Source organism: Dipodomys spectabilis, unplaced genomic scaffold (genome assembly GCF_019054845.1).
Source record: "Dipodomys spectabilis isolate Male_0828 unplaced genomic scaffold, ASM1905484v1 ptg000002l, whole genome shotgun sequence".
NCBI classification, from domain to species: domain Eukaryota; kingdom Metazoa; phylum Chordata; class Mammalia; order Rodentia; family Heteromyidae; genus Dipodomys; species Dipodomys spectabilis.
Window position 1 is genome coordinate 38,800,529 of NW_024870679.1, and position 25,626 is coordinate 38,826,154.

Sequence of the window (25,626 nt, forward strand, 5' to 3'; positions counted from 1 at the left end):
ATAGATAACAATCTATAAATTATATTTAATACTTCTGGCCCACGACTAGAACACCGAGACATGCAAAATAATGATTAAAGTAGTCATTTTAGATAGCTCCAGGCTTTTAGTCATAGAAAAACCCTAACTTCACATATTTTTTTTCAAAATGTTATCGTTATGAAGGTGTACTTGTCAGTGTGGGAGGAGGAAACATATTTCATTTACCAGTTTTGTCAGTGTGATTTATACCTTTCAAATATTTAGATGTACGGTATGTAGGTCTCCACTCGTACTTATGCCCTGGGCCCATTAGCTGTCAGGGGTGGGCCAGGACCTAGAAATGACAGCAGAAATACGGCCTGAAGCTATCAACAGAATCCAATCCCTCATCTCAGACTTGTTCCTCCTGTAAACTAAAACACTGTCTTGAAAGCGTCATGTGAATGCCTGATGCAATCCCTTAAAGGGAATGATGAGAACTCTCCTGGGTCCACTGGGTTCCATGTACCTGAAGCTCCATGTTGTCCTAGTGTTCTGAACATTAGGGTGGTGTATTAGGATGTTCTGACTGTGTCATGATGATTTATAACTCCACTCCTATTTTGGAAAAGGTTACAATTTAACAAAGGTTTTCAAAGGGATCCTTAATGTAGTGATGCTTGTTGGTGGGGGTGAGGGAGGAAAGACTCATTTTGTTAGCTTTGGTGAGCCTCCTTGTGTGGAGGTTTTGCTGTTCCATTCCTGGGGACCTGTGAGAATCAGGATAGGAACCAGCATTCTATTTGAGAGTCAGTCCTAAGACGTGAGGAACGCTTAAAGACAGGATAAGTAGTGGCAGTTGAGAGTGGGTACATGATGATTTCTCTTCTGTCATTTGTTCGAGCTTGAATTTGGGGCCTGGGTGCTATCCCTGAGCTCAAGGGTAGTGTCCTACCACTTTGAGCCACAGTGCCACTTCTGGTTTTCTGGTAGTTAACTGGAGATAAGAGTCTCATAGACTTTCCTGCCCAGGCTGGCTTTGACCCACAATCCTCAGATCTCAGTCTCCTGAGTAGCTAGGATTACAGGGGTGAGCCACCAGTAACTGGCTCTACATAATGACTTTCTAAGGGAAAGAAACAAAAAGTATCAAAAAGGCCAAGGAGGGATGCTGAAAGATGGAGGTTGAACTGGAAAGGCCCTGTAGAATTTCCACTTTGGATTGCATTTTAACTTAAGTCCTCCAAGAAAATATAGCAACAATAGATTTCATGTTATTTCTGAATAACAGAATAGATACAAACAGAGCAAACATGGAAACAGAGGTATCTGATGCCAACAAATACCTTTATTGTGTTGAGGTGTCTTTGTGGACCTCAATACCTTGGATATCTATGGATATCAGTTCATAAAACTGCTAGACTATCTTTATATAAGACAAAAGAAAACCCATGTGAATTAGACTGAATTCAACAGAAAGATGGCAGGAAAGAAAGAACAAATAGTTTCAGAAATGAGAACTTATAAATGTTTTAAAATAATTTGGATTATTAAAAAGTAACTATGATGCAAATATAACAGGTAAAAAAATTAATAGCTCAGGGTTAATAGGCAGATTAGTGGGCCAACACAAACAACACATGATAAAGATAATCAGTCACATTTGGGACATAGGAACAAATAAGATATAAGGATGCATTTATGCAGAAAATAACATAAGTTTTAACCTTTGTTTAAATAAGACTTCAAAAAGATTCCACAAAAAGCAAAGATTCCACATATAACCAACCAAAGGTGAAACCATTAAAAAAAATTAACTTCAAGAAATGCTAATCTGACTGACAAATTCTAGCACTTTTTCTAAGACCTATTCCCACCTATTCTAAGACCAAACAACAGTTTCTATTTAGGCAAGCAAAATTCAATTAGCACTTGGTGATTTTAAAGACTTATTTACAATTGCCTTGAACTGGCTGATGAAATAGCAGAACAGTGTGGGTGAAAACCAATGTTTATTTCTCCCAATTAACTATTTTATTAATCGGATTGTGGGCCACTGTGCCTCAAGGCACACAGCAATGTATTAAAATATCACACACTGTAATTAAGTGGCATATGGGGGATTAGCGCAAGATTAAATGGCTGTTACCTTACATTTTCCCTGGGTGTGGCCTAGGCCAGACATGTCAATGCTCTCCTGGTAAACTCAGTGAATTCTGTTGAGTTTGAAACAGTTTTCTTCCCCCAAAAGAAACATACATTGAGAAAAAAACCTGCCTCTAGGTAAAGAATTCTAGAGTGAATGACAAGAATCCCCAAGCCAGAATAATAAATACATAAACAATAACATCACTTAAAGAAATTCAATCCTTAGATTCTATTAACAAGGGATTCAGCATGAATCAACTTCTGTGTAACTCAATACACATCTGGATCTTTCATTCTCCTGTGTGAGTTTTAAAACCTGTCTCTGAGTTCTTTTAAGGGAATTTAAAAAATGATCACCTAATCGTTGCCCTACTAAAGAATTTAAAGCAATAGGAATGCTGGCACAATATGAACCAGACCCTTGCAGCTGGAAGAAGAGATTCCAGCACTGTATCATTTCTTGTTTAATTTTGCCAAATCTGTTGTTTCTCCTAAATGTTCTCTTCATTTAAAAAAGTAAGTCTAAGAAGATTTTGGCCTTGATCATTCAGATTCAAGATTACCATGCTTGCAGTTATTGCCAGTATCGGTCTCCAGTGAATCTTCATACCAGAGAAATCACACAATGAAATGACATTTGGAAACAGTGGTTTGGCCCAAGCAGAAGACAATATGGTCTTTGCCCAGAAACCTATGGCAAACTGCTTAGAAATGACTAGAAAAAAAAAAGATGGGAAGTACTTACGAGGATCCTGGACTTGCAGTGGGAGGGGGACCTGAGGAAATGCAAGAAAAACAAAAGAAAGAGTCAGTGTGGGTAATTTAGAGGGCAGGTGTGAATACAATCAATCCATTACAAATTAAAGTTCCCTCAAGAGGTGCTATTTATTTTTCTGGAATTTATAGTTTTGATACCAGTTTTTCCTCCCAAACACCTCAGTAACTAAAAGCATACCAGTGAGCCATGTCTGTATTCCACGTTTCAGGCTGTGAAAATGCTAAGTGCTAGAATGTAAGTCAACACAGTGGGTTCTGACTCTGCAGGAAGTTTCCACAAAGGAGCTAAGTGATTGGAGACTCCAGAGTGTCCATTGGAACAGCCAGCAGGAGCTTCAGTTTAAGAGAACTAGACAGAAGAGGAATACGTTTGCTGTGTATGTCTCTGGGCCAGGGGTGCATCCTCACTGAGAAGAGCTCAATGGTATGATGGTATAGAATGGACAGGGTAGGGTTAGACAGAACTGGCCTCCATGCCTGTTTGCTGTCCTTGAACATTGTAAGTAACCATTAAGTCTTTGATTACTTCTTTTTGCAATGGGTATAAGGCTCATTAATGGGTTGTGGACATCTAGTAAACACTTTCTGGAAGGGCTCATTTCCTCCCTTTTTGCTCTCATGGATTTTGCTGGGGCTGAGGGTCAAAACCCATCCTCAGCAGGAGTTTGCTTACCAAACTTGACAAACAAGACTCCAGTAGTAGAGACCACCTTCTTGCCGTTTGTTGCCACACACTGAAAGTAGCCAGTGTCTGTGGTGTCTAGGTTTCTAATCCGGAGTCGAGAGCCATAGCTGGTTGCCCGGAAGGAGATTCTCCGGGGCTCTTGGACCACAGGTGCATCATTTTTGAACCAGCGGATGGTGGGAGGTGGATTTCCAGACACTTTGCAGTGCAGTTCTGCTGTCTGCCCCAGGGATGTGGTGATGTTATTCATTGGTTCGTCAAGAGTCAGGTAAGAATCTGTAGCACAGGGAAAAGGAGGGGCAGACAGTGAGACAGTAGCCCCTAAACAGTGCAGATACACTCCAGAGCATCTCGAGTCACAGGGAGATGGAAGAGGAGCAGCATACAAAGGAGATACACAGAGTGACAGTAGTCAGTCACCAAGACCTCAAATACAAATCCATCCCCCACAGAGCCTGCTATCGGAGTGATATTTGTTATTAATCAGACTAGGAAACCTAATTGCATGGTGCCCATGAATAAATGTACTTTCTAAGTCAAGACAAGATGAGATTTTGCGCTTCAGATAATGAAAATAATACACATTCTTTGTTACAAATTATAATACAGTGAAGAAGTGTGTGATGGGGCAAAATTCAAATAGTTCTACCCCACAACAATGCCATTCAACCTTCTGATGAATAGCTACACATTTTATCCAGTTTATTATTTTGACAGAAAGAGAGACAGGGAGGGGGAGGGAGGAAGCGACGGAAAAAGAAAGAGGAAAGGAAGGAAGAGCATAACATTTATGTTCAATGGTACAACTCCATTTGGAAGAGTGCCCAATTGATCAGACAAAAGGGTAAAGCACTGGGAATTTCTATAATGCTATGTCATTATGTTAACATGGGGAATTCTTTCATCTGTCTCTCTGTCTCTCTGTCTTTGTCTCTGTTTCTATCAATTCAATTTGAAATACAGTTTTAAACTAAGACACCATGATTATATTCTGTGTAACATACAGATCTTGAAAAGTTCCACAAGTATTGACAAATGCACATCTCACATAACCAAAGCTCCTATCTGGATAGAACATCAACATCCCAGAAACTACTCCTGAATCCTTTGTAGTCAGTGCTTGCTCCCTCCCACCCCTCCCCCAGGCCATGACTGTTCTGATTTCTATCATCCTAGATTAATTTTGCCTATCCTAGAATCTCTTGTAAGGGAATAATTTCGTAATTAAGTTTTATATTTGGCTTCTTTTGCAATTTGTTGCATTAAAATTTTTTAATAATAAATTACATTTTAGCTGGAAATTCAGACATGCACCACCATGCTCAGCGTATTTTCTAAAATTAAGATTAATTTACTTAAGAAACCTCTCTGTGCTATTCATGTACCAGAAGGTGCTTGTTTGTTTGTTTGTTTGTTAGGTCACAGGGCTTGAACTCAGGGCCCAAGTGCTGTCCCTGAGCTTTTGTTGCTCAAGGCTAGCACTCTACTACTCTGAACCACAGCACCACTTCTAATTTTTGAGTGGTTAGACAGAGATAAGAGTCTCAGAAACTTTCCTTCCTGGGCTGGTTTTGAACTAGGATTCTCATATCTTAGCCTCTGAATATCTAGGATTATAGGCTTTAGTCCCTGGCACACAGCCAGGAGATTTTGGTTTTGTTTCCTTCTCTGACCATACATCCTTGGGCACATTCTGTCATGCCTTCCTGATGCTCTTTGTCCTTCCTAAGTCCAAACACAAGACAGCTTGCTAACTAGTTTATTATTGCAAGTCTACAAGTCCTATGGGTAGGCCTGGGAACATCTGAGGCATTACTGCACCTCAGTGCATAATATGGTCCAGCAACAGCGTGGATAGAACTTCCTGCAATGATGGATATGTATTATTATCTACACTGATGGGTAGCCACTAACTACATGTGAATTACTGAGCTTGTGAAATACAACTAGAGCAACTAAGGAACTGAATTTTTTTTTTTTTGGTCGGTTGTGGGGCTTGAACTCTGGGCCTGGGCCCTGTCCTCAGCTCTTCAGCTCAAGGTTAGCACTCTACCACTTGAGCCACAGCACCACTTCCAGTTTTCTAAGTGGTTTATTGGAGATAAGAGTCTCATAGACGGTCCTGCCCGGGCTGACTTTGAATCCCGATCCTCAGATCTCAGACTCCTGAGTAGCTAGGATTACTGGCGCCCAGCTGAATTTTTAATTTAAGCAGCCCTCTGTAGCAAGTGACTACTATATTGATCAGTACTGAAAATGTTGAATGCATTGAATTTAATGGATTCTTATTGGAAAATAAATCTTTTGGAGAGCCATTTAACTGGGTAACTTAACTACCCCAAATGGGTTCATAAATATGTGATTATTTGCTTTAGTTTTACACATACTCTCTCTCTCTCTCTCTCTCTGTCTGTCTGTCTGTCTGTCTCTCTCTCTCTCTCACACACACACACACAAACATACACACAACAATTTTGGGACGAGGTATTGTTAAAGTGTTAGCATCTCCACAAGACTCACACAAGTATGAGGATATGTGTGACTTGCATTTATCCTGTGTATGCTATGGAAGAGATGAAGGATGACTGTTACCCACTGTGTCATCCTAATGATACAGTTCATCTCATCAATGAGCCAATGAAAAGTGATTTCTCCAGCAGAAGTATGGGTCCATAAGTGGTTTTGCTAATGTCTTGATTTAGATTTATATTCTAATTTCTCTCTTGGGATGTGTTTCTATTATCTATCTGTCTGTCTGTCTGTCTGTCTGTCTGTCTACCTATCTACCTATTTATCTATCTCTATTGCCTATCTAGCCTCAATCTGTAAAGATGTTTGCACATGGATATAACATGTGTTCCCAAAACGTTTGAACAAATACCCAGAAAATAGGGAAACTAATTAATGGTGGCTTTATGAAATTATTGCCCCATCTTCTGTCTTGAGAATAGATAGCCTGTGTAGACAAAAACTTAAGAAAAGAAAAATGTGATACCCAAATAAGCATAGTAAATAACCTGACATTGGTCATGAATAGGTTCTTGAATTTAGCTTGTAGGGTTTGAATCTCAGGTCTTCTGCCTTTCTTTTTATGTGATCTTGAGTAAGTTCCTTAACTTCTCTCTCCAACTGCTTAAACAACTGAAAAGTCAGAATAATATATACAGTTCTGTTACAGGAAGGTTAAAATTAAATTGGTGACACTATGGTTTGTTAAACTGTAAGTACTCAAAACACACACACACACACACACACACACACACACACACACACACACACATTTGGGTCCGGTCATGGGGCCTGAACTCTGGGCCTGGGCACTGTCCCTCAGCTCTTCAGCTCAATCAGCTCAAGGCTAGAGCTCTACCACTTGAGCCACAGCGCCACTTCCAGCTTTCTTCTTTTTGCTTATGGGGTGCTGAGGAATCGAACCCAGGGCCTCAGGCATGCAAGGCAAGCGCTCTACCACTGAGCCACCTTCCCAGCCCTCAAAAATATTAATGTAATCCCATCACTATCGAGTCTGTGGGGTAAAAGGCCGTAAGTTTGAGACCAAGGTCTGAATCAAAACAAAGTAACTAAAAACAATACAAGTAACAAAAAATCTACTCTAGTGTCAATGCTGCTACTATGAATTTCAAGTTATTTCTGCATAATGCTTTATTATCATGGCTTCCATCTTCTGTTATTCCCTAACTTCTGTGTAAGTAGAAAAGGTAAACTAATTACCCATGGCTCTCAGCTGCAGATGAGAAACATCATGACTTAGAGCTTAACTGGTCTGCCCCAGGTTCACAATAATGCAGGGCCTTTAGTCCTCAGGCTGAGCCAAAGCAGTCCACAAAGTCCAACTGAGGAAGCCAGCCAAAACAGGAGCAATAACAATCTATTGTGAAGTTTGAATCACATGCCAGGGCTTTACAATTGTATTTATCCACCTGATGATCCTAAAAAAAAAAGGAGTGGGTATAATTGCTCCACTTAGACTCGAGTGGTTAAGTGACTTGTCCTAGGTCTTAGGTTTCATGGAGGTCCAATCCACCTCACTGGCTTCCAAACATTTCTTGCCATTCTGTCAGATTCTTCAGCCATGTGAGCCCACAAAGAGTGGGGCAGCTGGAATTCCTTTCCAACACTCATATGCCCCTGGGTACTTCCAGAACTGTGGTGAATGCATCTAAGCATTTGCCATGGTTCTAGCTGGGGTTTCAGTTCACACTGGAGGCATCTTAAGTGACCAGCTCTACAGAAGTCTACATTAGAACATGTCTTTAAAAACAAAATAGGGATACAGGATGACTCATTGTAACAATGAGGCGTACAAGACACTATGTTGAAAATGAACTTGGTGGGGGTGGAAGGAGGGGAGGTAGTTGTGGAGGTGGGAAGGAAGGGATGGAAGGGGAAAAACCAAGGAGGAGGCAACAATGCTTGATAGGAAATGTACTCATTACCTTGCTCATGTAACTGTAACCCCTCTGTACAGTATTATCACAATAAAAAAAAAAGTATAAAAAAAAGAAATGTGGAGAGATCTTTTCATTTACTGACCAAAGAGTCTTGCCATAGTGGGGGATAAGGGTTTAAGTTTGCTCCGAAGAAGAAGTGAATCTGCTGCCATCTCTAGCTGCTTACCAAGTGCACAGAGCCCAAAAAAAAAAAAGGTCTATTCCTCAATTTGGCCAAGACCAGAAGCATCAGAACAGCATTGTGTCTCAGTGACTCAAAGGCTTTCTGTGACTGGATAAAGTAAGATGTATGTCTGCATCTCCATCTTTCTTATTGTTAACAGCCCTGGGTGGGCTCTTCCCAGAACTATTAGGAACTTTCTGTGGCTCCCTCATGGGTCAGGCTAAGGGATTCAACTCTGGTGTCTCCACTCAGAACATGGCATAACCAGGGCAGGTTCTGAACAGCCTCCTTGTTCAGTGAATACCTTTCTGCTTCAATTTCACCTACAGAGGAAGGCCTGTTACAGAACTAAGACTCCAGTTCATTTCTGCCATGTGGAACAGGTAGTCCCTTTGCCACTGTGAGCTTTGCATTCATTATCGATTACCACATGGATCTTTGGGGTTCCATCCTCGGACAGCTTGTTTCTTTCTGGGCAGCCATAGAACCACTGGAGAGCAGGTGCCTACTGAACGTGAATACTGGACAGAACCATTTGACTCTGGCTGTTAGTACATCTTTTTTTCAGTGAATTGACTTAGTGCCTCTGACAATGTCTGCTTGGGCTGTGGGAAATTCCTTATCCTTTTTTGCCCTGTACTACAAACAGGATGGCAGACTGGTGAAGTAGCAAGTGGGGCAGAATCTGGCTTGAGAGAAAAACACCCCAGTAGTGCTGACTCCAGCTCTAGTTCTATGTATCCCAATGGCAGTACAATGATAATGGTAATGGTAATGATGATGATATAACGATGGAGCTAAATCTAACACCTAAGTGGTACTTATTATCACAGCAAGTGTCATGAACATTTTACACAGTGAAACTTAAGGCACAGAAATGGCAAGAATAATGTATATGATCATGCAGACAGTAAGTAGGAGTGACATAAAACAAATTATTTTGGCTCTAGAGGGCAGGTCTGGGATGGAAGTTCTCCCAACTTTTGGTCTCAGGACTCTCTCTCTCTCTCTCTCTCTCTCTCTCTCCCTCTCTCTCTCTCTCTCTGTCTCTGTCTCTCTCATCAAGAGAAAGTTTTAAAGTATTTGTTTAATTTTAAAAATAATAGCAAGCAAGATGCTGATGGCTCATGCCTAGAATTCTTGGAAGGGTGATAGCAAGAGGATCACAGTGTTTTTGAGTCTGCTATTTAACCCACAGCGCAGTAATACTTGCCACAACTTAAACTAAGTAGAAGGCTGAGAATGGGAACACTGCAGTACCAGGCCAGCATAGGTATAAAAGTCCACAAGTTTCCATCCAAGAAGGCAACCTGTCCACAGTAGCATATGCTGGTGATCCCAGGAATGATAAAAAGCCTAGAACTAACCAGGGGAAAGTGAAGGAAGGAGTGACATTGTCCAAAAAAAAACCCAGATGAAATATACTCATTACCTGATCTATGCAATGGTAACCCCTCTGCACAACTCCATAACAATAATAAAGTTATATTAAAAATAAAATTAAAATAATTTAAAAGCCTAAAAGTAGGTAGACTAAGGCTCAGGCATTCACTTGGGCAGGAAGCAAGACCCTATTTTAAAATATACATTGGAAATCAGGGCTGGAAGTATAGCTAAATGGTATTATATCAGCATAGCAAGTATGATACTCTCAATTCAAACCCTAGTAAGTCAAAATGACATATAAAGTAACATTACAAAAATATTTTTACTGAAAAAATATGTTACACACAATATTGATGAGTAGAATTAGTTATATTGTTACATATTATTATTTGCTTTAAGAGAACAATCATATTTTCCTGCTTCAGCCTGTAGTTAATTTAGATAGGTTGCACTGAAGAAAATCTGACCTCATATATTTGGAAAAGGGAGGGACATTTTAACAGATTTTTAGCACATTTTTCTTTATATTACACCAAATTTCAGCAAGTGGTAGGTCCCTTTTTCCCCAGAGTAGGCTCAGTTATTTATTTTTTTTACAAATGTTTATTAGCTTATATTAGTTACATAGGGGGTGGATTTCATTGTTCCATCTCCACACATATTTACTCTTTATTCCAATCCATCTCATTCTCTCCATCACTCTTTCTGCCAAGTGGGAGTTTCTAAAATTGTAATGTTAAATTTGAAACCATGTCAACAATCTGTTAATTAAGGATTGAATCCTGTTGCTGGTGGCTCATGCCTGTAATCCTAGTTACTCAGAAAGCCAAGATCTGAGAATTGAGGTTAAAAGGCATCCTGAGCAGGAAGATCTGTGAGACTCTACTCCAATTAGTCAAACAAAAACAAAAAACACCCCCAAAATCAGAAATGGAGCTGTGGCTCAAGTGGTAGAGCATTATCCTAGCAAAAGAGCTCAGAGATAGCTTGCACAGGCCCTGAGTTCAAGCCTAAGACAGGCACCAAATTAATAACAAGAAGAAGAAGAAGAAGGAGGAGGAGGAAGAGAAGGAGGAAGAGGAGGAGGGGGGAGAAGAGGGGAGAGGAAGGGGGAGGGGGAGAGGGAGGAGGAGGAGGATTGATGTATACTGCACTTTGATTAGATCTTCAGCCCACAAGTGGTTTTATAATACAATGTTTTGCCCGCTTGGAAATCATTGGATCCCTGACTTGCATCACTGTCCCCATGTGGACACATTTAATTACATAAGGAAAGTTACATTTATTTAAATCACCGCAGCACAGTATCATGCATCATAGTGATTACAGTTTTGTCAAGTTCACGTTGTGGCTCAAAGTTTTTGGAAATTGTTTTTGGCCAAAAGTTCATTTTTAGTGTTAGGTGCCAGTGGCTCATGCCTGTGATCTTAGCTATGCAGGAGGCTGAGATCTGAGGATCTCAGCTCAAAGCCAGCCCGGGCAGGAAAGTCTGTAAGTCTCTCATCTCCAATTAATCACAGACAAAGCCAGAAGTGGTGCTGTGGCTCAGGTGGTAGATCAGTAGCCCATGAATGAAAGGAGCTTAGGGACAGGGCCCAGACCTAGAGTCCAAGCCTTAGGGCTGGCCAAAAAAAAAAAAAATTGATTTTAGCCAGGGATTGGTAGCTCATGCCTATATTCATAGCTACTCAGGAGGGTGCAATCTAAGGCTTGTGGTTCAAAGTCAGCCCAGGCAGAAAAGTCTGTAAAACTCTCCAATAAAACACACACATACACACACACACACACACACACACACACACACACACACACACACACACACAATGCTGGAAGTGTAACTGTAGCTCAAGTAGTAGAGGACCATCCTTGAGCACAAAAAGCCAGGCAAAGGCACAAGTTCCTGAGTTGAAGTCCCAGTATTGATACACACACACACACACACACACACACACACACACACACTTGCATGCACACACAAATTCAAACTTGACTATTGGCAACCAATACTACCTCTTGTTTCTTTGAACTAGTAGACTAGTTTGATGTAATTTCAAAAATAATCAAGCATAGCTAACCACAGTGAGCCAGATGTTCTTTTAAGTGAGAAGTGGTTAATTCAGTTCAGAGCTCAAGGGCTTTTCTGAGACACACTCAGAGCACTAGAATTTGGGTGTTCAGCTGGAGAGTTTTGGGCAGAGGTCCCATTTCACCACAGGGAACATCGAAGATACCAACTCAAGGGTCAAGACTTAACTGTCTGTAGAAGACATTCTTAAGTATAATTTGCGTTTGTTCATTTCCACTGTTACAAGGTGGCAATGGAGAAAGTGACAGCCACTAGAGGGAACAGTGTTCTGCCCAGATAGGCTTTATGGCAGCAGTTTTGCATACCATTATTTTGCACAATCTGGGTGGTAATCTGCAACTCAGAGGACAAAATGAGTTCTCCCAGAGACCATAATAGATTTGGACTCCATGTCCAGTGCTCCTCTCACCATGCCTGACCTTTCCAGCTCTCTGCATACCAATCTCCTGTGAGACTTTTGGGACAAATGCTTAACTGTAAGAAGAGCAGAGAGTGGTTTGGAGGGATTTAGGGGTCTAGAACAACCCTAAGTAGTTGTCAGATATAGGCAAATGTTTAAATCTTTTTGTTACTGTGTGTGAGTGCACATGCACGCCAGTACTGGGTAGTACTGAGGCTTTAATTCAGGGCTTGGGCACTAGCCCTGAGCTTTTTTGCTCAAGACTGGCCCTGTACCACTAACTGTTCTTTGTTGGTTAATTGGCAATAAGAGTCCCATCAACTTTCCTTCCTGGGCTAAATATGAACCTCAGATCTCAGTTTCCTGAGTAGTTGGGATTACACACATGAGCCACAAGCACCTGGATAAAACAAACAAAAACTTGGTTTTCTTCACTTTTTTTTTTTACAATATAGGAAAAGGAAATGCCAATACCCTTTTAGTACCATTTCCCCCCATTACCCATGATGATCATAGCTCACTCATGTTTTGAGTGTTTTTACAAGGAGCCAGGCACTGTCTGAGCATCTTACACATGTTAGCTATTAAACTTGAAAATAATCCCATGAGGTAGAAGCTATTATTACCTTCATTTTAGAGCTAAGGAAGCAGAATCACAGAGAGGCTAAGTAATTGCCCAAAGTCACACAGCCAAAATATATTAAGGGCCAGGATTCAAACCCAGGACTTTGAAAACCAGAAACCATATAATTATCTGATATCCCATTTCCCAATCAACTCAAATTACAGTCTTCCCACCACTGTAACTAGGACTACAAAAATGTTCTTTTCCTCTTTTATGAGTCCATTCAGCCCATGACAATACCCACTGGTCCTACAAACAAGTAAATCACCACTAGTTCCTACTGACGTAACTGGAAGTCATCACCAAGAAGGAACTTCTAAAACACAGCCCAGGCATCCTGCATCCTGAGTCTTAATCAACCTAAAAAGTGAACTGCAAGAAAGAAATAAGGTAGTTTATGAGCTCTCTGGGAATCGAGGTTTTTATTTCCTCCTTTGCCTTTTTGTATTCGTCCTGGCACTCCATGTGTTATTGTGAACTTCGTAGGCATTTAATAAATGCTGGTTGATTAAGTAAATGGAAGGCTCATGTGAACTTCAGGCAAATTAGCTTTGGAGACACCCCATTTATTACGAACCTGCTTGACAAGACGTCACATCCACAAGCTCACAAATCCCTCTCCACATTTATGACTTCATTTTCCAAGTGCCTTCGCATCTCTCCACAGGGAGAGAGGCAGGACCAAGAGTTACAATTGCATTTTGACAGGTGAGAGAAACGGCAATATATATATAAAAAAAGGTTCAACAGTCCTTTGCCATGGTAACCCAGCCCGTCCCGATTAGGCTGAGGGCCTGGGCCTCCGTGTTAAGAGGCACACACCAAAATTCTAGCCTTCTTCATGGTCATATAGGAGAGGGAGAGGTTCTCAACATGAAATCAAATGCTTAGCTACACATAAAGGAAGGCTGCCAAACACAGTTAGGTCATCACATTTTGACTTTGGGAGAACATTCTGTTCACGCTATCAACCTGCATCCACTTTCAACACACTTCACCATAAATACTTCTGACTCAGTATCTCGGGAAATATTTTTTATCTTAATAAACTCAATGCAAAGCATAATCTAAATCAGCTTGCACATTCTTGAATTGGAGCCACAAGCTGCGTTTAATAAAAATCAGTGAAAGCAGCAGGGGACTTCTGAGTGAGCACAGTTCATTATCTGCCACGGGGCACTGGCTATACAAGGCTATAGGTGGGAGGAACAGGAGGTGGGTGAGTTGAAGGTGCCCAGGGAGCTAAAGCTGAAACTAGGGTTTGAGACCTGAGGCCCAAACTCCAGGAGTTCCGATGTCAGGTCCGACCATTTCCCCAAGGAGACATGGGGGGAAAAAAGGGAGGGCAGGGAAAAGAGATTTACTACATGGCATGAGTAGCCATGGGAACACAGCACTTTAGTTCATCCTTAGCCATTTCTGGTATAGATGTGAGTTATAGATGTAAGTAGACAAAGAAATTGGGAATGGGAGGAGAGAAGTATTCATAAACAGTCCCAGGCACAGGTGTGTTCTGGTCATCATTATCCTAGTCCTTATATGGGGCAGGGTTCCAGAGAGGTTGTTATGCTTTATCATTTGAGGGGAGCAGCCTGGCGATCTGACACGGAGCACTGGGAAGTCAGGTCATTGATACCTGGCAGGGGCTCTAGTCTTTTGTGGATGATAGCTACAAATTAACTGCTGTAGAGAAAAACCAAGGGCAACAGACACAGATACAAAGCGGAGGCCAGAGTGCCTGTCTTTTATTCTGTTTTTATTTAATTCATGGGCCTAAGTAAAGTGTATCTTAGCAAAACCAAGTGTGAAGACCCACTTACAGGACCACTGGGTGACCCCACTTACTAGGTCTAAGGTCCCATTAGCCACTCAAATTGAAGGTGGTATTTTTTTTTTTTTTGGAAGCAGGGGAGAGAGGCTGGGCCTAGGCCTGGAACTCTGGGCCTAGGTACTGACCCTAGCTCAAGGCTAGCACTCTATCACTTGAGCTACAGCACTACTTCCAGGTTTTCCTGTTATTAACTGAAGATAAGAGACTCATGGACTTTCCTGCCTGGGCTGGTTTCAAACTGTGATCCTTGGATCTCAGCCTCCTGAGTAGCAAGGAGTATAGATATGAGCCACCAACACCTGGCTGAAGGTGGTATTTTTAATATAGACATTAACTAAGAACATAGCCCCCTGATTTGGACTACTTAGCTTCAAATCTAAGCACTCCCTCTTACTTGATGTCTCTTAACCTTGCCAAGTCTCAGTTTACTCAACCCTAAAATGGACAGATGTTATAGAGATTTAATGAGGTTTATATTAAAAATGTTCCAAGAGAAATGCTGACATATGGCCTCCCCTCTTAGCCATCATTTAATTAATCCAAGGAGCCTAGGCATGTGCATTTAAAAAAAACCCACCCACCAATGCCAGATACCAGTGGGCCATATCTGTAGTCCTAGCTACTCAGGAGGCTGAGGACCTCAGTTCAAAGCCAGCCTGAGCAGAAAAGTCTATGAGATTTTTATCTCTAACCAGAAAAATATGGAAAGTGAATCTGTGTCTCAAGTGGTGGAGCACCATCCTTAAGAGGAAATTGTGAAGGGATAGCACCCAGGCCATGTGCACAGACACACACACAGACACAGACACACACACACAGACACACACAGACACACAGACACATACACACACACACACCCCACAAAGTTAGAAAAATTTCAAAAATAAAACAATCCACTGAATGATTCACCTATGCAGACAACACAAGCACACAACAATATAGCTACTGTTTCCTGGCCAGGGTTTTTGCGTGACTTTCTGCTAAGTCCAGTAACTAATTTATTCTTCAACGATTCCCAGAAGGATTCTTCACTACACTAGTAATTCACAAGAAGAAAGCAATGCTGGGGACTTCAGTTACCCGAAGTCACAAGATCAATAATAAATGAGACCATCTCTCCAACTGGGACTTTGTCTAGACTAGCCAGTATCTAAACATCTTCAGTTAGGTTCAGAGATGCTACAGTGAAGAGACCTATTTCCTGGCTGAGCACAGCTGCTGTTGATTAGGGAATATGATAGTTAAGTAAGGTCAGGATGGATCCTGGTCTACCATTCACATTTTCTTGGGGACATAAGTACTAATGCATTGAGCTGAGTTTGGGCTGAGGATCTTCATGTGACAACCATGGACCAGCTGTGACAATGGACTTCTGTGATGACTGCAGACTTGTGTGACAAATGGCCAGAGATATAGCTTTATTTGGGGGAGGGAACACCCACACATTAGAAAGGGTTCTGCAAATGTACACTGAGACCAAAACTCCTATAAATCTGGACTAATGGGGAAAGACAGCAGCTTTTATGGGTCTCTCTTTAGGAAGTCCAGTAAGTACACAGAACAGCTCAAAAGAGTTTAAGAAAACTTTGCTACCTAGAGGCATGTTTTAATGAATAGGTTATTTTTTTATAAGCAGGCCAATTGTATGTAAATGGATGCTTAAAAGCTCAGAGAAACTGCTTTTTTCCTAATAAGAAGTTAAGATCTATGCAGACTAAGAATGGCTGTACTCTGCACTTTGACTGCTTTGTGCTCCAGTTATAATAGACATGGGAGAAGGAGGGAAAAACAAGCTTTTAGTGCTGATTCTGTCAGGCATTTCATATGTATTCCTTCCTTTTATCCTCATCAGAATACTGTGAGGTTTTCCTAGCCCCATCTTGAGGAATATAGTAAGGCTTACAGAGATTTCTGCAAAGGTAGATTCATTATGGCTGTGACTGGAATACACTTCTATCACACATCCTTTTGCCCAGACTCCCAACATGTTCCTTCCCAACCTGTTTATTTTATGATTTGCTGTTGGAAAGGAACGTTTCCACTGTTAATTGACTTAAATATATCCAGATCTTACCTCTTCCCCATATGGTCCTATATGGTCTTTAGCTTAAGCCTTGATTTCCCTCCCAGGAACAAGTCATCTCAAAGAATCATGGGTGGCTGGATACTGGTGGTTCATGCCTATAATCTTAGTTACTTAGGAGGCTGTGATCAGAGAATCGCAGTTTGAAGTCAGCCCAGGCAGGAAAGTCCATGAGACTCTTATCTCGAGTTAATCACCAGAAAACCAGAAGTGGTCCTGTGACTCAAAGTGGTAGAACACTAATTTTAAGCAAAAGAGTTCAAGGACAGTGCCCATGCCCCAAGTTCAAGCACCACAACCAACAAAAAACAAGCAAACAAACAAAAAATAGAGAATCATGGGCCACTACCTAGATAACTCAAGCCATTTTTTTCTAGCTATAAGTTTTTGTGGATGAGATGGACTGAATGTCTGTGGTCCCCAAATTCATGTGTTGAAACTGTCCCCTCCAATGTGACAGTAGTAGAGCCTTCATTAATGTGACTAGTGTTCCTTATAAAGCAGATAAAGCTCCTTTGCCTCTCCTACCATGTGAGGACAATATAAGGGATTAGTTGTCTGGAAGAGGATCCTCACTAGACCCCAATGGTGTTGTCACTCTGATCCTGGACTCTGCCCTGTAGAGTTGTAAGAAATAGATTTCTGTTGTTTAAGCCAGGTGTTGGTGGCTCCTGCCTGTAATCCTAGCTGCTCAGAAGGCTGAGATCTGAGAATCATGGGCAGATAAATCTGTGAGGCTCTTATCTACAATTAGCCAGAGAAAGCTGGAAATGGCAGTGTGACTCAAGTGGTAGAGTGTCAGTCTTGAGGAAAGAAGCTAAAGGAGAGTACAAGGCTATGATTTCAAGACCTAGTAGTGGGACACACACACACACACACACACACACACACACACACACACACACACACACACACACACACACATACACACACATAATTTTGTTGTTTGTAAGCTATCCAAACTATGAATCTTGCTACAGCAACCTGAACAGCTGAATACAGTATACTTTTGTAAGTATCCAATTCATTTGACCTCTAAATGTCATTTAACTGTCAACTAAATGACAGCGGTTATCCATTACATAGTTATACTTATCATGTGTGCACACTTCATTTCAATCTAAAAATAATGAGAATATTTAAAAGTTATAAGCAGAAACATACTTAAGCACCAGGAAAATATCTTCATTTTGATATATAATCAAACTCCAACTGAAATTTTGGATGCAATGTTTCTGGCTTAAGACTTGGTTCCTGAGTCTTGGAGAAATATTTGCAATCTTATTCTTGACCTTTGCAACTTGACCCATCCTAACAAACAGTAACACACACACACACACACACACACACACACACACACACACACACACACACACACACACACACAAACAAACAACACCACATCCTTATCTTTAGCTGAATAGGAGGACAGTAAGTAAATCCATGGGCCTGCCTAAAATTCTCCAAGTATAGAGTACATCTACGCCCGCCCCCCCTGCCAAATGACTTGCAACTTTTCCAATCATGCAAAACCAAACCAAATAATAATAGCAAATCTACCATCCATTATTTTACTTCACTATAACTTAGTAAGGCCCTAACTTAAAAGCAACAAAAAAGCAAAATCCTGACTCCTGCCATCTGAAAGTTGTATACTTCTCCTGAATGGTTGAGTTATAAACCTTTGAAAATTGCTGACAGACCTTAACGAGAGCAGGACAGGATGAGTGGGTCTGTGTAATGAACTTCTAAATGACTGGAGATAGTATCTGGAAAGCCAAGCCTGGAGTACATTTCTGGTTTTGGCTCTGAGCCAATGCAAACAGAACACATCATAAGTCATCTCTGAGACCTCAATACCTTGCACAGGAGATAGCTGAACATTGGGGTGGTGCCACCTCCTCTCTATGGAGGCTGCTTTTATATCGTCATGCAAAATATCCCATGTGCACTTGTGCCTTCCTTGGAGCCCTGAGCCACATCCAGGACCTTCAAAGACAAAGCCAATGAGTAGTTTCACTACCTTGGACTGACTCTAAGGCAGTAAATTCTCCAGCATTTGATAGCTCCAAGTAGAGCCTGGGTGGCTTCCTGCCCCATGAATTCTTGTTTCTATGGGTCTGTGCAGTTGGAGAGAGCATCTTTGGTCCTCTGCACTCCCATCTTGACTGCACAGCACCTGATCTTTTTGTGTCAGATAACATTCCACCTTGATTCCATTGAGGCTGCCATTCCAGGCTCAGGTTTTCACAGAACATAAACTTCTGGGACCATGAAATAACACACAAGCCATTCTCCCCTCCCTGCATCTTCATTCACTCGGGAAGATTTGTATTTCAAAATTTAAAAGATTCTGCTGACTTGGCCACTTCTCAGGTCTCTTATTAGCATGGTAGGCCATTAGTTAAATGGCCATCACCTGAGTGGCCTCTCTTACAATTGCAGTGGCTTTGCTCTCAAATTTTGAAACATATTCAATAACTTGAGCTTAGCTGCTCTACTCCTTTTGCAAAATAACCAGAAGAGCAATGAAAAATATGGAGGTAAAAAAAGACATAGAAGACAGTAGTAATTTCTTAGTAGCAAGAAGCCAAAATCACCTCAACACAGAAGACTGTGAACTTTGTGGGAAGGGGTGTCCTTCTAGGCTTTATTTATCATCAGAGCTCTGTATAGCTACTCCAGGATTGTTAAGGACAGATCTGTAAAATGTTCCACAAATTGATGAGCTCACAAAGTCAAGTGCCTGTACTAAAAAATCATATCCTAGTTAGAGTCAGGCAGGTAAAGAGATCATCCTGATAAAGTGTAATGTGAGTATGTTCAGGGATAAAGAACTATTCATGGAAGTTGGGTGCTAGGGGATCATGCCTGTAATTCTAGTTACCCAGGAGGCTGAGATCTAGAGTATTAAAGTTTGAAGCTAGCTTAGCAGAAAACTCCTTGAGATTCCATCTCCAAAATAGCCAGCAAAAAGCCAGGCTAGAGTCATTGCTCAAATGGTAGAGTGCCAGCTGAGCAAGTAAGCTTCGCAAGCATGAGGCCCTGGGTTCAAAAACTGGTACTAAAAAACTAGGAAACAAGAAAGCAAGAAAAGGAAGGAAGGAAGGAAGAAAGGAAAGGCAAGAAAGCAAAGCAAAAGAAAGAAAGAAAGCTTCCACAAGGGGTCTTGATTCATTTTCTATTCCAGGGGGTGTCAGAAAGATACTTTTGTTGGTTATGGGGCTCTGTCCTGCTGTTTTGCTCAAGACTAGCGCTCTACCACTTTGAGCCACAGCTCCGCTACCATTTTTGAATGGTTAACTAAAGATAAGAGTCTCACAGAAAATTTTATGGCCAGGCTAGCTTTGAACCATGATCCTCAGATCTCAGTCTTTTGAGTAGCTAGGTTCACAGGTGTGAACCACTGTTACCTCGCTAGTCAAAATGATTTACAAAAGAGCCCACCATACTTGGAAACAAGTACTTTTGTATGTGTGTGGGGGGGGGGGCGGACAGGGGTTGTCTGCTTTTCTAATGTGGATGTGGGTTGCATCCTTCAGGAAAGCTTCAGCTCATGAAGGGAGGAATAGCTACTTCAGGGATCCAAGAGGAAAGTACAGTTAGGGTGGGAGAAACAGCCAAGTATGTGATAAGATGTTAAATGCTGAAGGAGTTAGGAGAGAGGGAAGGGGAGATGAAATACAGGCAGCTGGGTCCCTGGGTGGTGGCGGCACAGGGACCAGGTAGTTCTCTGCCTTTCATCAGGCAGAGGAGGGAAAGACCTGAGCTGAGTGGAGAAACTCCAGGCTTCCTGTCCTCTACTGGAATGCTCAGACATACCCCTCAGTGAGGGGTATCTGTCGCACCTTTCCTGGACCTCGCAAAGTATGTATGACAAATAAACCTATGAAAATATGTGGAACAAAACATAACCAGAACAAACAAAAGAGACAAGAGGCCATTCTCTGCCCAGGAGTGGTAAGCATGCCAGCCTTTGGGGAGGCAGGGAGAGCAAGGCTGAGGAGGTGGTGGCAGAGGCAGGAGCTGTTCAGGTACTTGGGAAAGCAAGGCAGACAAGCCAGATGCCAGCCATAGTCACCCTCGGATGTGTCTCATGTGTAATTCTCGATTGTTTTACAAGCCCTTCCCATAGCATCCCTACTTTGCTGTGTTTCTCTGTGGGGAGACATTACTGACGTTTTTGATTGCCTATAGGACTGCCTGCCAATGCAGGGCAGTTAACCTTGAAATATGTGTTCAATAGATGTCACAATGGCAGCTCGTCCAGCCACACTGAGAAGTTAGTCATAATATGTCTTTTCATCATAGTCCTATTTTGTTAACTTTACACTGTTAGATTATAGCAAAGATGGAAGTTCCCAGGTCCTCCCTCTACTCCCTTTCCAGCTTGCTCTGATTATGGGAGGTGGAAGGGAAGAGAACACTCTGTGGAATAAGACGTGTCAGTGTTTGTAGAATTGTGAGGGAAACAGAGGATAAATGATCTCTGCTTGTTTGGGTGAAGGTTCTGGATAAAGGAGAAGCAGACAAAAAGACATGACAGACAGGCTGGGCAGAGACTGAGGAAAGACCAGGAGCAGTGAGCAGGAAACTCTGGCCACTGACACACAGCTTTTACACACGGCATGCACAGAGCTTGGCTTCAGGAATTAAAGCTGACCCTCCCAGGAAGTCAGAGATAGAATGGAGAGGTCGTGACTGAGGTCTTAATTTTGTGTCCCAGGTAAGTACACCCTTAGAAATCTAAGGGAAAGAAGACAGATTTCGGAGGCAAATTTCTATCAAGGATCACAATGAAATAATTTCCTTATTAGCAGAATATTCAATTCTCTCTTACATTTTCATTATTAAAAATAATACTATAGCTGGGAGCTGCTGGCTTTCTTGTAATTCTACCAACTCGGAAGGCTGAGATCTAAGGATTATAGCTCAAAGCCAGCTTGGGCAAACAAAAACAAAAACAAAAAACCCATGAGCTATCTTTAAGTAGCTAGCAAAACTAAGCTGAGTATGGAGGTGTGGCTCAACTGGTAGAACACCAGTGTCGAGTAAAAAAGCTAAGGGACAGCAAACTGAGTTCAAGCCCCAGTACCCGCACCTATAATAAAATAAAAAAACAATAATGCTTTAGGGCTGGGCATGGTGGTACCAGTCTGTAATCCTAGCAATAAGAGAGGAGGCCATAAGAGGATATTGGTTTGAGGCTGGCTGGGCAAAAACCATGAGTCCTCTATCTGAAAAAATAAACTCAAGTTTTCTAGGGTATACATGTATGAGCATCCATTGTCTCTGTTATGTGCCTTTGATTTCATGTAAGAGGAACTAAGTCAAAGCTGTTCAAGAGGGGCAACTGAAGTGGGTAGAGATTTAAGATAAGATCAATGGTTTCTTATAGAACCCTGGCAAGGAATCAATCTGGCTAGGCTTCAATTAGAAACAGGAACAAACAGCCAAAAAGGTGCTGAGGCATCGGTCAGGAATTTCCTCCACCTCCTGCCTCTGATTCTATGAATCCTCCTAAATAAGTCTTTGCAAACAAGCTTTCTTAGTTCTCTGAGTGGACAGTAAATGACCATCTCATAGTTCCAGGTTGATCTACAAGCAACCTACAAGCAACTCATAAACTTTAAGGGGCTGTCTCTGAGGACCAATGCCATACCACTACTTAGTCCAATCAACTCTTGCCACAGGGGCAGGGTTACTTAATTCAAACATAGCTGCTAAAAGCTCACTATGATGGGTTGTAGGAGCAATGATCAGACTACAGGAGGAGACCACTGAAAGGTAGTGAATACAAAGTCCAACAAAATGCACTAATGCTTTTAATATATGGATTATTAAGAAAGATGAAAACTCTGCTTCCTTGTCATAGGGATTGATTAACTTTCAGAGCCATTTTAGCAAATTCTGGCACATTTCAGTTAAGTTTCACTTTCATGAGTAGGGGACTGCCAAGGCCCCTGTTTCTTTAGGAGACGGTGCTGACCTGCAGGATGGACTTGTGAGCACCGAGACGTGCAGCATGAGGAGGCTGGGGGGGGGGTATTAGGGTGTGTCAGCACCTTCTTTCTCCCTACTTAATCAAAAGATGTAAACAGATGTCTCCTCTGAACTCCAAGGTCACAGAGGCTTCAGGTGTCACTTTGGAAGTCACTCTGTGGATGGTCCACAGGAGAAGCCGGTCAAACTATTAGGGAAATTCTTTGGAAAGGTTGGCACCTCAAGATCAATGACAAACATTTTAGGGTTGGATTCTTATTAGACCCACTTTTGCATCTTAAAGAGCTTATTTACTAATACTAAAAATACTCAGAAATTTGGATCAGAACTTTGTAATAAAACACATGACCCTTGACCCTTTGCTCTAACAATCTCAAAAATACTAAGAGAAGTCCAGAAGAAGGTGTCTTCTGATAGCTGTTTGATATTAGTCACTATACTCATTCATTAGCAATTAATTTTTGGGAGCTGCTAAGTAAAAAAAAAAAAAATGGGAGAAAACAGAAGAATACAGAGAATGTGTAGATGTATATGTGAAAGAGAGAAAGAGAGAGAGAGAGGTATTCCACAATTCATTTTCACAACAAATGCCTTAAAACTCTACAGACACCAAACAGGACACCCTCTTTCCTAGTTTCCTTTCTCTAATCATTTCATCTTGCAAGCTACATTATTCACAAACGAGACATTCAAGAAACACAAATTCAGAAATAAAAACGTGCACACCACCAGTGGAAAAACAAACAAAAGCAGCTAATGTACTGTGGCTAAAAAAATTTTCAAACAAACTGGCAATAATTTACTGCCCTGGCTCTTAGCTGGACCCCATGAATATAATCAGAACTCCTAGGACTGATGGGAGAGGGTGATTTACAGTAAGTCTCCGGATAATAAAAGAAAATGAAAAAGCAAATTGCGCATGAACGTGAAAGCTGTATTTCTTTCGCTTTCAGCAACTGAATCATATTTCCAGCCAGAATTTCAGAGTGAAACTTAGAAGTCCCTCAAGAAGCAAATCCTGAGTCAACTACCATCCTGGCTCGCATGCTGCCCCAGCCCTGAGATGATATCATTAATATTGAGAGATGACAGCAATTTGAAAGATGTACACTATACTATCTAAGTAGTAGTAAAGAGTTAGGCAGATCTAAGTTTAAATCCTGACTTAGGATAGGTCATTATCTCTCAACTGTCCGCAGACGTATCTTCTGAGACCTCTGTACTCTAGTAATACTTGTTACTTTGATCACAATAATCATGTAGATTAAATAAGCTAAAATAGACAGGACACCTAGGAAGATGTTTAACACATACTAGTCTCAATAAATTGAATTATAAATTTTACATAAGAAATAATATATTTTGATAAATGAATTAGTATAATAAAGGCACCTAGAACAGTATCTGGCAGATAGTAAATTGTCATGATCATTGCTATATAATAGAGCCCCAGTTAATCAAAATGTTTGGACAATGAAGTTACAACATCAGCTTATTTTTGTGTTCAAAATCTCCAAACTACATCAGTGTCCAAAGTTCTTGAAAACCCTTCAAACACCTATTCCAGGGTCAGTAAGTATAAAATGTTAAACATCAATTTAAAAGTTTTACACTCAAGCCAAATGCTGATGGCTCATGCCTATAATCCTAGCTACTCAGGAGGCTGAGGCCATAGGAGCACAATTCAAAGCCTGTCAAGATTGAAGAGTCTGAGAGACTCTTATCTCTAATTATTCAGAAAAAAGTCAAGAGTGGAGGTATGGTTCAAGTGGTAGAGCACCAGCCTTGTATGAAAATATCAAGCTAGAGCAGGCCTGGAGTTCAAGCCCCAGTTCTGGCACATGCACACACTAAATTTATACGAGATCCTGCCTACGAGGTTCCAAGAATGCAAGCCAGAAACTCCAAGTTTTAATTATCAGCTGGGAAACTTTGGGCTAGCCAGCTGTACATGAGGGAAAAGGAGACCTGGCATCTTCTTTCTCCCAGTTTGTCAATCATGCATTTGAGGCAATTTTGAACGCAATAAAATAGAAGGCAAATAAAAATTTGAATAAATTCATTATTATTGTTCTTTGGTCTGATCAGAGGCAGTTTTCCAGGTGTGGAGATTCCAAATCACATGGAGAATAGTGTAATTTTTTTTTCTTATTATGGTAAGATATTCATAGTGACCTGTACCATTTTAACCATTTAAAGTATATGATTTTGAGACCTTAAGTGCATTTACATTGTTGGGGAACCAAGTTTTCATAACCTCAATCTAGAACTCTATATCTGCTCAACACCAATACCCTCTTCCTCCTTCCACCAATCCCCAGCAACCCCATTCTGCTTTCTGTCTAGGAATTTGACTATTCTAGGTACTTCGTTCAAAAGCTATTGCTTTTAAAATGAATCTCTTCCTCATTTTTTTTTAGCCTTTTTATCCCTGTATCCCTGTCTATTAAAATTGAGTGCAAGCAGCAATGGTAGTTCATTAAGGACTTCATTATGTGGTTCTAAAATCCTTAAGGTTTACAACATGACTGTAATTGGGAAGCAAAGACACAGTCCTGATGCAGACTTGATAACAGTTTAAATATACACCCCAAAGGCTGCAAGGATTTAAGGCTGTACAGCAAGGCCCTTAGGGAGGAATGGGGACAGGTCTCCCCTCTGCCACAAAAGCACTGCTTGATTTTGGAGACTGAATGTCTTTTCATGTCTGTTAAGGGCACAGGAGATTGGGATAGCTGATCCCAAAGTTTGACCAACTTTGTACTTGAGTTGAATGTGTTCTGCCTTGTAAGATACCAAGAATGCCACAGTTCCTCTCCTGACTCTCATCTAGAAACAAAACATTTTGTATAATGAAAATGGAAGAAGAGGAGGATGCTTATGATATTTTTACCTAGGCAAAGAAAAGAAAAAACATTAACTGTCTTTGGATGCTGCTGGCAGTGAATTCAGATTCAATATTGAGGATTCAATAGAGAGGAATTTCATTGTACATGCTAGAATGTTATA

At 41.1% G+C, this 25,626-nt stretch overlaps 1 protein-coding gene across 1 annotated transcript in view; it reads right to left on the reverse strand.

Annotated features, from left to right (window-relative positions):
- The window catches only part of Ror1 (receptor tyrosine kinase like orphan receptor 1), a 144,666-nt gene that overhangs the window by 113,293 nt on the left and 5,747 nt on the right, over positions 1–25,626 (reverse strand). The window contains exons 2-3 of the mRNA XM_042681183.1: positions 3,560–3,847; positions 2,855–2,885 (exon numbers count right to left, since the gene is read on the reverse strand). Of these exons, the coding sequence (XP_042537117.1) occupies positions 2,855–2,885; positions 3,560–3,821 (293 nt within the window). The 5' untranslated portion in view covers positions 3,822–3,847. The remainder of the gene's footprint in view (positions 1–2,854; positions 2,886–3,559; positions 3,848–25,626) is intronic.